Source organism: Anabrus simplex, chromosome 6 (assembly GCF_040414725.1).
Source record: "Anabrus simplex isolate iqAnaSimp1 chromosome 6, ASM4041472v1, whole genome shotgun sequence".
Classification (NCBI taxonomy): Eukaryota; Metazoa; Arthropoda; class Insecta; order Orthoptera; family Tettigoniidae; genus Anabrus; species Anabrus simplex.
Window position 1 is genome coordinate 208,231,995 of NC_090270.1, and position 12,277 is coordinate 208,244,271.

At 39.8% G+C, this 12,277-nt stretch overlaps 1 protein-coding gene across 1 annotated transcript in view; it reads left to right on the plus strand.

The window, feature by feature from the left end:
* Positions 1 to 325: 325 nt before the first annotated feature.
* shot (dystonin-like protein short stop) overlaps positions 326 to 12,277 on the plus strand; it is a 695,338-nt gene continuing 683,386 nt past the window's right edge. The window contains exon 1 of the mRNA XM_067150176.2: positions 326 to 635. Coding sequence (XP_067006277.2) covers positions 515 to 635 — 121 coding nt within the window. The 5' untranslated portion in view covers positions 326 to 514. The remainder of the gene's footprint in view (positions 636 to 12,277) is intronic.

Sequence of the window (12,277 nt, forward strand, 5' to 3'; positions counted from 1 at the left end):
AGAAAACCAGAACAGCTAATCAGAAACAAGGTGCGCAGGCATATCGACTTAGAATTGAAGAGTTCTGAAATTCAAGAATCAGTGTAGCACTTGAGTCTGAAGTGACAAGAACAGTACTTCATCCCAAAACAGTCTCACCACAGAAATAGTTGTATTGGTCCCTCTCAATGTTTTATACGACGTACTGTGTGGTGTGATTCAGTAAGCGTGTGTGATTTTATGTAACTGCCTTTTTTTTTAACTTGCTGGAAGAGTGAGTGATTCATTCATTGGTTTGTATCGCGCAAGAGGACGGACTGCTAGTTCAGTTGAACTCAGCCAGTGTTCTTGCCTGGATGTGTAGTGTGACAGTGGCTTCAGAACGAGTGTGAACTGTGAAACTGTAGTACTAAAACAACGAACGAGAAGTGCACATGGACTGCGTACTTACTCTTTGATTCTTACATCTTAGTGAATACTAAATACAAATGCCAGGCATATAGGAACAAATATTTTGCGTACATCTTCAACAGTCATGTCTACTCAAGCCTACTACAAAGATCGACTCGGCTTCGACCCTGCAGAAGCCCTCAACGACGGAATACCTTACGACAAAACACAACAAGGTTATGAAGAAAATCTGTGCAAGTTCAAAGGTTTGTGGGATTTCTTTATCGAATCTATAGGTACGGTGAAACAAATTTTCTAAGCCTGCTGTGTGGAGTGGCATGGTTTGTTAATTTGTAGAGCACGCCTACAGCAGATATTGCTTAGAATTACAACACCCATCATCCGTAATAGTTTAAAAAAATGTTCTTTAAAGAGGGCTTTACCGGAATTCTCAATAATCCTAAGATTTGTTCTGAATGTGATGATTTCATAAACACAATTGTAATTAATTAATCGGTCGTGTTGTCTCTTAAGAAGTTATTCTTCAGTAAATATTAGATAACGTAGGACTAATATTAAAAATATATATTGGTTATGAGTGCCTCAATATTTCAGTGATATCATTTTTTAAATTAGGTATGTATATTTTTGAAGGTACCTTATCACTGTCACTGGAAATGACTAGTCTTATTTCTTACAGGTATTATTTTTGGCGAATTGATTCTGTTTTATTTTTTATAAAGTCTTGTAGATCTTGTACACAACGTATGATGGGTGTTATCTAATGTGTTCTCTTACCAGCACGTGTATTGATATTTTGTGTGTGTGTTTTGCGTTGGGTTCACATTTTTTTTTACTAACCCACCAGAAAGGCGTGGACTGCGTACTTACTCTTCGATTCTTACATTTCAGTGAATACTAAATACAAATGCCAGGCATATAGGAACAAATATTTTGCGTACATCTTCAACAGTCATGACTCAAGCCTATTACAAAGATATTTTATTTTTTAGTTGAGTATCATTCTTTTCAAGACAACCTTGACAGCATATCTTTGATACATGATAGCTTTAAAATCTTGTCTGACAGGCAAAGTTCGAATCCTTATTTAGGAGAAAAAACGTGCCCCTGTGGTATTGATTTCACTTAAAACTATTGGTCTAGTGGCTATATAGTGTTCGTTGGCGAATTGAACATCATAAGGTATGCCATTAATTAAAATTGGTTGAAGTACATTGCAGAATGTTACGACGTGAGTTACGGTTGTGTGAACACTTACTGGAAGGAGAGTAACAGATTAGTAAACTACAGATGGAGTTAATTATTGTTCTTCGTTTTCGATATCGAGGAAGATTGAGGAACTCGTTATGATGTTAATTCGTTCTTATGAATACAGAAAGTAATGACAGCATGTTAGGCAAGAATTTCTTACTATCTTCAGAAGTTATGTACTCTGTCACAAGTGTTTTAAATAAAAATAACCACAGACGTTTGAGTGGGGTTAGATGGTTTGATATTTTACGACGAAGAATGAGTTGTATTTAACTTACTCATGTTTAACAAGTGTTTTAAGTTGTGGCACTGTCTGTATTGTGGCATTTCTTAGACTAAAGAAAACATAAAGCATAATACACTTCTTCCTCTTGTATCCAACATCCAGTCAATTAATTACACTGTATGGCGCTCATAATTGGATAGTGCTGCATATTCTTAAGTAATGTTTTAGTTACGAATCAAATGGTAATGGCTATGTTTCATTTTTTATTAGCGTGCAAATCAGACCAACATGTTGAAGGATAACAGTTTTTATTTACCAAGCTACTTTTCACATCGTTAAAAGCATTCCATTCTTAAATATGAAATTCAAAGAAGCAGTAAAGCGCTTATTTGCTGTGCGTACTGACGATAGGTCGTGAAAAAAAGTATATATAGAGAACCGCGTTTTGATCTTACGTATTTTCCAGTTAAGGATTTGCGAGCTAGTGATAGGCTACATCCAATTGTTATTAAGTTTCAGGACCTATCCGTAGACATCATCATCATCATCATCATGAAAAGTGTTCATTCCCCTCCCTGAGGGGGAGGGACGGGCCACCTATAAGGCAACGCCTTTGTAGAGACTCCTCCGGATTTCATAATGCACCTTTTTCGCCCATAGCGTCCGATTATTTTCAGTGACATGTTCTGTTTCGGATATCACAAAAGCAGATTATCAAATAGGTAGCCCTTCTCCCACCGTAAATGGAGACATACTGTGCAGGTGACCATGGCGGTCTCAGCCTATAAGATGAATCAGGGACATTTAATAATTAATTCACGAACAGCATTTTATTTTTGGATTCGGATAACATACTGGACAATATGAAAGTCTACTTTATCAAGTGTAATTCTAAGTTTCGTAAAATTGACGACTGTTTCCAATTTCCTGTGGTTCTTAGTGGTCATCCGAAATGCCGGGCATGTCTGTCTATCTGTCTGGTCATCAGCTCAGAGGCTGGTTGGATCCTCAGATAGTACCATCAAAGGTTATGCAGTTATAGGGAAACCACAAACACCCATGGCAGAGCCCAAATGAGGCGTACTAGGCAACACGAGGAGTGAGGTAGTTTGCCATTGCTTTCCTCACTGGACCAGAATGTGCCCCCGCAGCACGATTGATCCTATGAACAATATCTTTCGTAACACTCAGAGATTAGTTGTGCTCCAAATGTCATTACTCAGCACCACACATACCCCAGCAGCTTCCATATTGTCACAGCCGTGGATGAGACTGGGACTTCGGTGGAAGCTACACTTTGTTATGGCCTGTGCCAAAAGATGGATACAGAAGTACCTACTGCATCCATCAAAAAGTGGCAACAGGCGATTGCCGAACATATAGGCCTACTCTGTTAAGATGTCCTGCAGCAGACATTTGTTTTGGAACGAGTAGCAGACTAAAAGATACTCCATTGGAAGAATCAAGATTTGATTTTCGGCTGATAGCGTTCGTCCTCGGTGTGATTGTTGTCCTGGGTATGTTTTCCTTTGAGGTAGTCTCTTTCCTAGGCTTCATTCAAAAAACAACTTACCTAGTCGATCTTACCTGCCCTTCTTTGAACACCACAGTACTAGTCATTTTAAAACTCGTTAATTAAGAAGTGGACACTTTCTTAAGTTTTTTGTTGTTGTAATTAATGCTTGATTTTGGTTTTCGAGAAAAGAAAAGATCTACTCTGGCAGAGCGAAAGTCAGTGAAGGAAATTATGATCATCATACGCCTAGTATTCCGATTAACCGAGACTAATCTGCAAGCATAATAATTTTTCTTAGAATTCATAACAGTTTTCTCATCAGCACAGGATGTTGTTCTCTGAGCACATGAATACAGGATCAATGAGGATGAATTATTACTTCCTTTTTAATTTACTGTGTATGACAGGGTGGTGATAGTGCTGTGTTGGTGGTGCTGAGGAAACAATACAACATTCGTTTGAGACTTACATATTCGCCGCAAGTCTAGGAATATAGGCCATATTGTAACGGAAATCATACTCAGGGCGAACGCTAGTAACCGACAATCAGATCTTGATTCTTTAAATGGGGTACCTTTTAATCTGTCACTCGTTCCAAGAGAGAATATTTGATATCAGTTCTTGTTTAATAAATACTCAATAGCTCGTACGATGACATCTTAAAATTATGTGACCGAGTTTCACATATACTTTGTGGTATGTATGTATGTCACAGATAGCCTAGGTGTCACTGTGAAGAGGCATACTAGGAAAATGAATGAGGTAGTATCCCATTGCTTTACTTCAAGGTAAAGAAAGCATTTTATACCCTGCAGTCTATTATGTGACTGATTATAATTTGACTCATTGGCTAATAATTTAGGCCTTCTTATGCCTTGGCTGGCGAGACCTAGTCTTTTGTCTTCTGGTATGGGTTATGACAAATTCATTACTTTCATTGACCTCTCTGCTTGGCTTTGACAGCATGAAAGTGACCGAGATATGAGTGATAGTAGTAACGCCATGGCTCATGCAGTCAGTCCCTCTTATGAATGGTGTGAAAATGTCGCTCATTGGGTCGGTAGGTGCATGCATTTCAGTGCGTTTGACTGACTGATTCGTGATAACTTCTGTCTCGGAGAGGAAAGCAACGGAAAATTCTACAACTGCTTTGATCTACTAGTTAACTACTGCTCCAAAGTGTAGCATTGGGTAACGTCACTTTGTGTGCTAGCTGCCGGGTGGTTCTAGGTTGACTTGAGCTATGGACATGAATAATGCTGTTCTAGGAGTAAAAACTAGTCAAGCTGTAGTTCCTGTTTCACCCCTATATCCCTTCTGGTGCATCAGTACATTTGGACCACGGATGTATCTCAGTTTTCTTTTCAACTTCTTCCTCTTCTTCTTATGGTACAGTCTCCTCACCGAAGGTTTGGGGATGATCATGGAGTAATTTTTCCTATTTTGTATTCCCCGTATGAGGGTTGCCATAGCATGAATGTCGAACCATTTTCGGAGGTTCCGCACCTAGGATAATCATCTCTGCTCTCGTCACGTGTTTCCCTTCTGTCTTGCCTGTCAGAAATTTGGACCCCTGTATTTGTCACCTCGCAAGATGTGACCGAAATAGGCTTCTTTCCTACATTTTACGAGGGATTAAGACTTCGCATGATTTCCCGGCACGACGGAGCACCTCGTTCTGCGATACATCAATATTTCTGAGGCCCTCAGTCGGCCGTTAGTAGTCATTTCAACTTGAAAATTAAATTCTTTCCAGTTTAGCATTTGGTGTAATTTTGTGATTTTCTTCAGAGCGTGAATTGAAATTCTAGTTATTATGGATATGATTCTGGATCGTAACTATACACACACACACACACATACATTCTGAATTAATTTTATGATTAATTTCCTATTATTTCCTACTACGACTACGATCAAAACGCAGTCATCCATATACTTCACGTAGGCGTGAGATTGATGTATCTGCAAGACTGTCCTTATATGAACCGGGAGAAGGACGTTGCGGTAAGGTCACCTGGCTTGATGTTGCAGTTCTGGGATATCCGTCCGATACAAGCTGCATCGCGTGCCGTTTCTGACACAATTCCCACTATTGCCTTTACGCTTCATGATAATGTTACATCTGGTCTGCGCTTGCATGGTCCAGATTAGATAAGCTCTTCCAGCCATATAGATTCATTGACTGTGGTGTTATTCTACGGTATACAGTAGTGTATTGTGGAACTCGTTTGCAGTACTTGTTCTCGGACGAATAATTAATCCTTGATTTTTAGTTTTATCCAGGTACTGTAGTTTTCATAATTCAGTGGAACAGTTCAGATCTAGAGGTTGCAGTTTTTCAAGTTGGAATCCCGGCGCTGCTGTAGGCATCCACAGTGCTCTTTTACTCCTGCTCATTCACAGTGCTCTTTTACTGCTGCTCATAAGAAACAAGACGAGTCCCATGGTGCTACAGCCTTGATGGGTCTTGACATACCAAGAGACCGTTGCTCAGCCCTAAGGTCTGCAGATTACGAGGTGATGCGTGGTCAGCGCGATGAATCCTCCCGGGCTTTATTCTTGGCTTTTTAGACCGGGGCCGCTGTTTCACCGTCAGATAGTTCCTTAATTGTTATGACGTAGGCTGAGTGGATTTCAAACCAGCCCATAGATTCAGACATAAATCCCTGCCCTGCTCGGGAATCGAAACCGGGACTGGCACTCCTACCCATGTCTAGCAGTTATTGAAATTACATTTCATTTTTGAAGTTTTGTGGTACTTTTTTCTTATCAGAAGGCGAATAGCAAGACACCACGTACTCTTTAGGAATCAAGGATCAGTTTATTATTATTATTATTATTATTATTATTATTATTATTATTATTATTATTATTACTATATTAACGAAATCGGTCAGATGTCCAGGTAATGCCATAGGGAAAAGTGCAAAGGCCAGAAACACCCATGAGCTGGCGATTAATAATTGTGCTTTTAAAAAGTTTATTTATGGAATAATATATGCTATTTACAGGCGTAGCATTCTCCCTTCGTTCTAATTTAGTGTAACTTTCACATCACTGTCATTGTCTTGATCGTGTTATTGTAGTTTTCGTTGTGCTTAGAAATCCGCTACAGATTGGGCGTCCTTGGCGCACTTCCAGTAATGCACTGTAAAATCTTTTCAGCCCATACTTCAACACATAGCCAGTGGAAAGTCAGATTCATAATAACGGTTAGGTTGTTCCTCCTTCGCTTGTGGCTGTACTTTCTAGTCTAGTCAGGTACAACGCTCGGTGTGAAAAGTGAGAACAGTGAGTCTGTCTCGCTGGGGTTGTTCGAAAGGCCTAATTCTCTTTTCGATGCCTGGGAAAGAACTTGTGCAAACATTAGGTAGGGGAATTAAAGAAAACAAAATGATATAACAAAGATGACGCAGATTGTTGAAAAAATTGTTCATAGAAATGTTGCTGTGCACTAAGAGGATGGCACGAGAAATGTATTTTACTTGCCTTGTCTTTGTTATATTATTACTTCAGGTAATACACTTCCGCATTTTGTTGTATAGATTGCCCTCACAATAATAATAATGATAATAATAATGATAATAATAATAATAATAATAATAATAATAATAATAATAATATCGGCTTAGGACAGACACACAAACAAAATTTTAAACAGGCTTATCAATGAAAAATCACAATAATTGGCTAAAAGAAATCAGCTAAGACCTAAACGAAATTGGCATAATGAAGAAACCATTCAAGATAGAATACAATTCAGAAATTTAATTCACAAACTCAAATTTTATGTAAAGCCCACCCGATTAAATACAGGATGGACAGAACAACGTAAAAAGGAACACAGCGAGAGGATGAAGGAATATTGGGAAGAGAAGTAGAAGAAAAGTGCTAATAAATTCAAACGTGCTCCTTGGTTGGGCATAACGAATAAAAAATAATATTAAGACATAAAAAGTTGAATGCCGGGCGAGTTGGCCATGCGGTTAGGGGCGCGCAGCTGTGAGCTTGCATCCGGAAGATAGTGGGTTGAACCCCACTCTCGGCAGCCCTGAAGATTGTTTTACGTGGTTTCCCATTTTCACACCAGGCAAACTGGGGCTGAACTTTAATTAAGGCCACGACAGCTTCCTTCCCACTTCCAGGCCTTTCCTGTCCTATCGGCGCCATAAGACCTATCTGTGATGGAGCAACGTAAAGCAAATTGAAAAAAAAGTTGAATATCAAACTTAACTGTCTAGCTTTTGCAGATGACTTAGCAATATTTTCTTGTGGCCGAGTTTATTTAATTTTGTCAGATGACAGCGAGTGCCCCACCGGGGAGAGGAGGTGGTGGGGATTATTATTTTAAGAGGAAGTACAACTTACATAAAACTACATAAAACTAATCAGAGACAAAAAATGGAAGTGGTCCGACACTTCGAATAATGAAGGTATCGGCCAAAGAAAGACGAGGCCCACGAAGGCCGTGAAAATGAAAGACTCCCCCAGCCCTCCATACGTACTACAGTCGGGACTGGAAAAGAACAAGAATTGACAAAGGGAGATCAGATAGGATAGATGAAAGTGAGGAGCCTTGTATAAATAAGTGGAAGCATGGCCAGGACTCGGTGGTCGCCAACCCACTCTCCCAAGTTACGAGCCCCTGAGGCCCCTCTTTTGTCGCCTCTTACGACAGGCAATTGATACCGTGGGTGTTATTCTACCATCCCCACCCACAGAAGGACACCGAAGAGATCTTAAACATGCCAACAACAATGACATGCAGTGTCCAGATTTTTGACCGCTGTTCAAAAATCGACAGCTGTACCTCAGCAGGGATCGGACCCGCGAACATCTTGAGTCCGACACACTACTACTGATCCGCTCTCATAACACACAACATTTGAAAATAGTTCCTCAAAAGCAACACTTAAGTAGTCCATTAACGATCTTGATCTTGCGAAGAAGACTACCATTCATAATAATAATAATGTTATTTGTTTTACGTCCCACTAACTACTTTTTCGGTCTTCGGAGACGCAGACTACCATTCAACCAGATAGCGTGCATATATTGAAGTTTCATGTGATCAGTGTAATTATTCATTAATCTCAGCCATAGACGCCCAAGAGAGATCCGGTTTACTCTAGGTCCGCTAGATGGCAGACAGAGTAAACCGGAACGTCGAAATTGACGAGCAGACAGCCAGATGGCGTCAAATCGAAATGTCTGCAAACGGTAGCTGAGGCCATACGATTATTATTATTATTATTATTATTATTATTATTATTATTATTATTATTATTATTATTATTATTATTATTATTATTATTATTATTATTATTATTATTATTATTGTACAGATTGTTAGAAATCGGACGCTTTATGGTGTGTTTTTCCGTCTGCGAGAAACATGGCACCATCAGTGTTAATACTTTTTGACATCTAATTTTTTTAATCAAATTAAGTTTCATGTTTAACGTGACCGACATAGAGATCATAGCCACAGGACCTCTGGCTTTACGTAGAGTTCGGACCGCAGTGACGTAACATCTCGATTGGATTCCCATATACTTGGGCACTCCCGTGATGAAAAGCGAATTATGAAGGCATTCAACCGTTATGCCCTCTCACTTCAAGTCATAGGGTACTTACCCTAATCTTAGGCCCTAATAACTGCAGGTACATTATTGCATCCCGCTCATCAGCATAGGCGTAGGATAAAATCAGACATTACTATAGGCAACTAATTTAGCACTAAAGATAGGTCTAGCGTAATAGGTTAACGCACCCTTCAAGAGGGGATGGTATTTGGGTTCGAGTCTCGACTGTGTGTCATTTCTTTGACTAAAACGGCGATCACATTTACAGCTCTTTCGTCTTTGATAAAATAAAATAAAATAAAATCTGTTTTATGTACGAGGAAGTCCCGTTCAAGGATGTCTCAAACCCTATTTTTAATGAACAATTATTTTATCGTATTATTATTATTATTATTATTATTATTATTATTATTATTATTATTATTATTATTATCTAGGTGGATGGTATCAAATAGGTGATAAAGATGTATGGACTGAGTTGGCTGTCTGTTACGGATCGCGCAGCTGAAAGGGCCCATTCGGGAGATGGTGGGTTCAGACCCACCTTAACATTAGTAGCCCTGAATAAGGTTTTCCGCCAAAAACTTATCTAGTGCGACGTTAAAAGGGGTAGCAAAAGAAGAAAAATGTAGTCTCGGGTTATCTGTGAAGATGTGCTTTAGACACTTCTGCTACAGACGTACCTAGCAATAAAAAATTAAGAAATTTACTTTAGTATACAAAGTGTATGGAAGTTTACAATTAATGTAAAGAAAAATTGAATCTGGAGATTTTTAGTGGAATCACTGCCTCCAGAACAGTTACCTTCTCCAGGAAGAACTGTCGCCCTTTCGTGAAAATTACTTGTTTTTATGGTGGTACTGTTTTGACAGCGTGCAGATCAGAATGTTGAAAGGCACTCCGATAACATTTAGAAAGCATTAGTAATAGCTGTAAGTGGAATTGTTACTTGTAGATTGTTTCGGACGGAAATAGCTGCAGAATGTCACTGCTGTATGTTTGGCATGCTGTCACCCTGCTGTTATTTTGTTTACACTCTTCTCCATACACCCAGGGCTCTGTGTTAGTGTCTAACCTCTAAATGTTTGTGGAGCTGTTTTAACAGTTATCTTCCCTTCTTGTTAAGAAATTTCGGGAATATTTCACTCTGAAATATTTTCCCCATTGTTAAGTGATTAATAGAACTGTTTTAAAGTGAGCAAACCATGATACTGTAAGTGAACACCGATTGTTCACACTACTAACTTCCTAGAGTTTGCAGCAGAGGTTCGTAGCATATATAATTATGACACCTAGGAGCAAACTAAATACGTTGCTGCTCTGTTGACTGAACTATGTAGGCGGCTGATATGTAGTTGATAGCCATGGGATTGGATATTGGAAAGGGCGCTGGAAACTAACAGAATGAATATTGAATTTTGACGTTCATGTTATTTGTAGGAACAAAAGTAAAACCGTCATTATAAAAGGTGTTCGTACACAGTAATCAGCTTTATTTAACTGTCCTTACATGCTTAACCTTTTTGAAAAATTGACCTCTACACGATAGAATTTGGTCAGCCTTACCGAATGATATTCAGTTGTCTCGACAAAGAGCGTTGCATTTGTCCTCAAGTACAGTAAATTACATTTGACGAATTGCCATTCAGCTTAATAAAAGTCGAAATTTTAAGATTTTTATTCTTTAATTTACCGTACGGCTTTTAGTGCCACCTGGCACACGCAATGGCCACCTGAGCGTGTGTGAGATGATGATGATGATGATGATGATGATGATGATGATGATGATGTAAAAGAGAGAAGCCAGGTGACGGTACATGGCTTAGTCCTGTCAAATAACACCGAGGGGTTTGCTGAAGGTTTAGCGTCACCATCCGACGGACGAATCACTTTCAACAGCGTCATATGCCCTGGAACTGAATCCAGGTTTTCGGAACGCAGTGAAATGGTTAGAAATTGTATACCGCCAACATTCTTATGGTGATTTTTTTTTCACCAACTGTCCATTGACTGAAGAACAGTGGAGAATACAAAAATCCAGAGAATTCGAGGAACTCGATGGGCACCCAGATGTTATATCTGAAATAAAAAGCAACATATTAAGGTGGTTGGGGTACGTTGAGAAAATATCAGTTGATTGGTCCATCAAGAAAATCCCACAACTGAAAGATTGGATGTATTAGTGGAAAACGATTGGTTGGGATGCTCCCTAAAACAAATCACCAATGGCAAATCGGGAGGGATTGTTGATGTGAATGTCTTGTCTGGAATTGAACCACAAAGATGGGATTGCACCCTTACTTGTAAGCAGAACTTACCGTTTGCCATTAACTTCGATGGCTATCCTGTGCATACCCTTTTCAGTTATCGTATCTGTACTAGACTACCTGTCACAAGTTGCTAGTGACATGAGAAGCTTGCCGTAACACGTTGTTCTTGCCACCTGTAAATTAGGGGGATAAGTTGTCGGAATACACAGCGTTCACTATCTGGACGTATACTAGCTCCATCTGTAGATCAGCTGTAGTGTGTCTGCCTCCAGGTCCCAAGATCCGCGGATTCAAACCCGAGATAGATAGACGGATATTTGAAGGGCGGGAGGTTCATTCCGTACTCTTTATGTCGTACGATGAAATGAAGTGAAATGGCGTATGGCTTTTAGTGCCGGGAGTGTCCGAGGACATGTTCGCCTCGCCAGGTGCAGGTCTTTCGATTTGACTCCCGTAGGCGACCTGCGCGTCGTGATGAGGATGAAATTATGATGAAGACAACACATACACCCAGCCCCCGTGCCAGTGAAATTAACCAATGATGGTTAAAATTCGCGACCCTGTCGGGAATCGAACCCGGGGCCCCGGTGACCAAAGGCCAGCGCGCTAACCATTTAGCCATGGAGCCGGACTGTCGTGCGATGTCGCCCTGTAAAAGAGATCTATCTGGTGATGCATTTTGTGTTTACCCGGCAGTATTAATTGAAACTTAACCATAGTTCGCTGAACAGAGATACGTGTCTCTACCATGTGGTAGAGTCAAGCGAAACTTTGAAATTGATACACAGACAGCCTTGCTGGTGAGGTGGTGATAGTTGTTTTAAGAGGAAGTACAATTGGACGACCATACTCTCTTAAAAATAAGAGGGAAAATTGAAGAAGACTGACCTTGCGAAAAACGAAGGTATCAACAAAGGAAAGGGAAGGTCGCGAAAAAGAAACGACTTCCTAGTCCTCGCAAACCTAATACCGTCTGGCTCGGAAGAGAACAAAAGTTGACCAAGAATATCAGGCAGGAAGGATGAAAGTGAGGAGC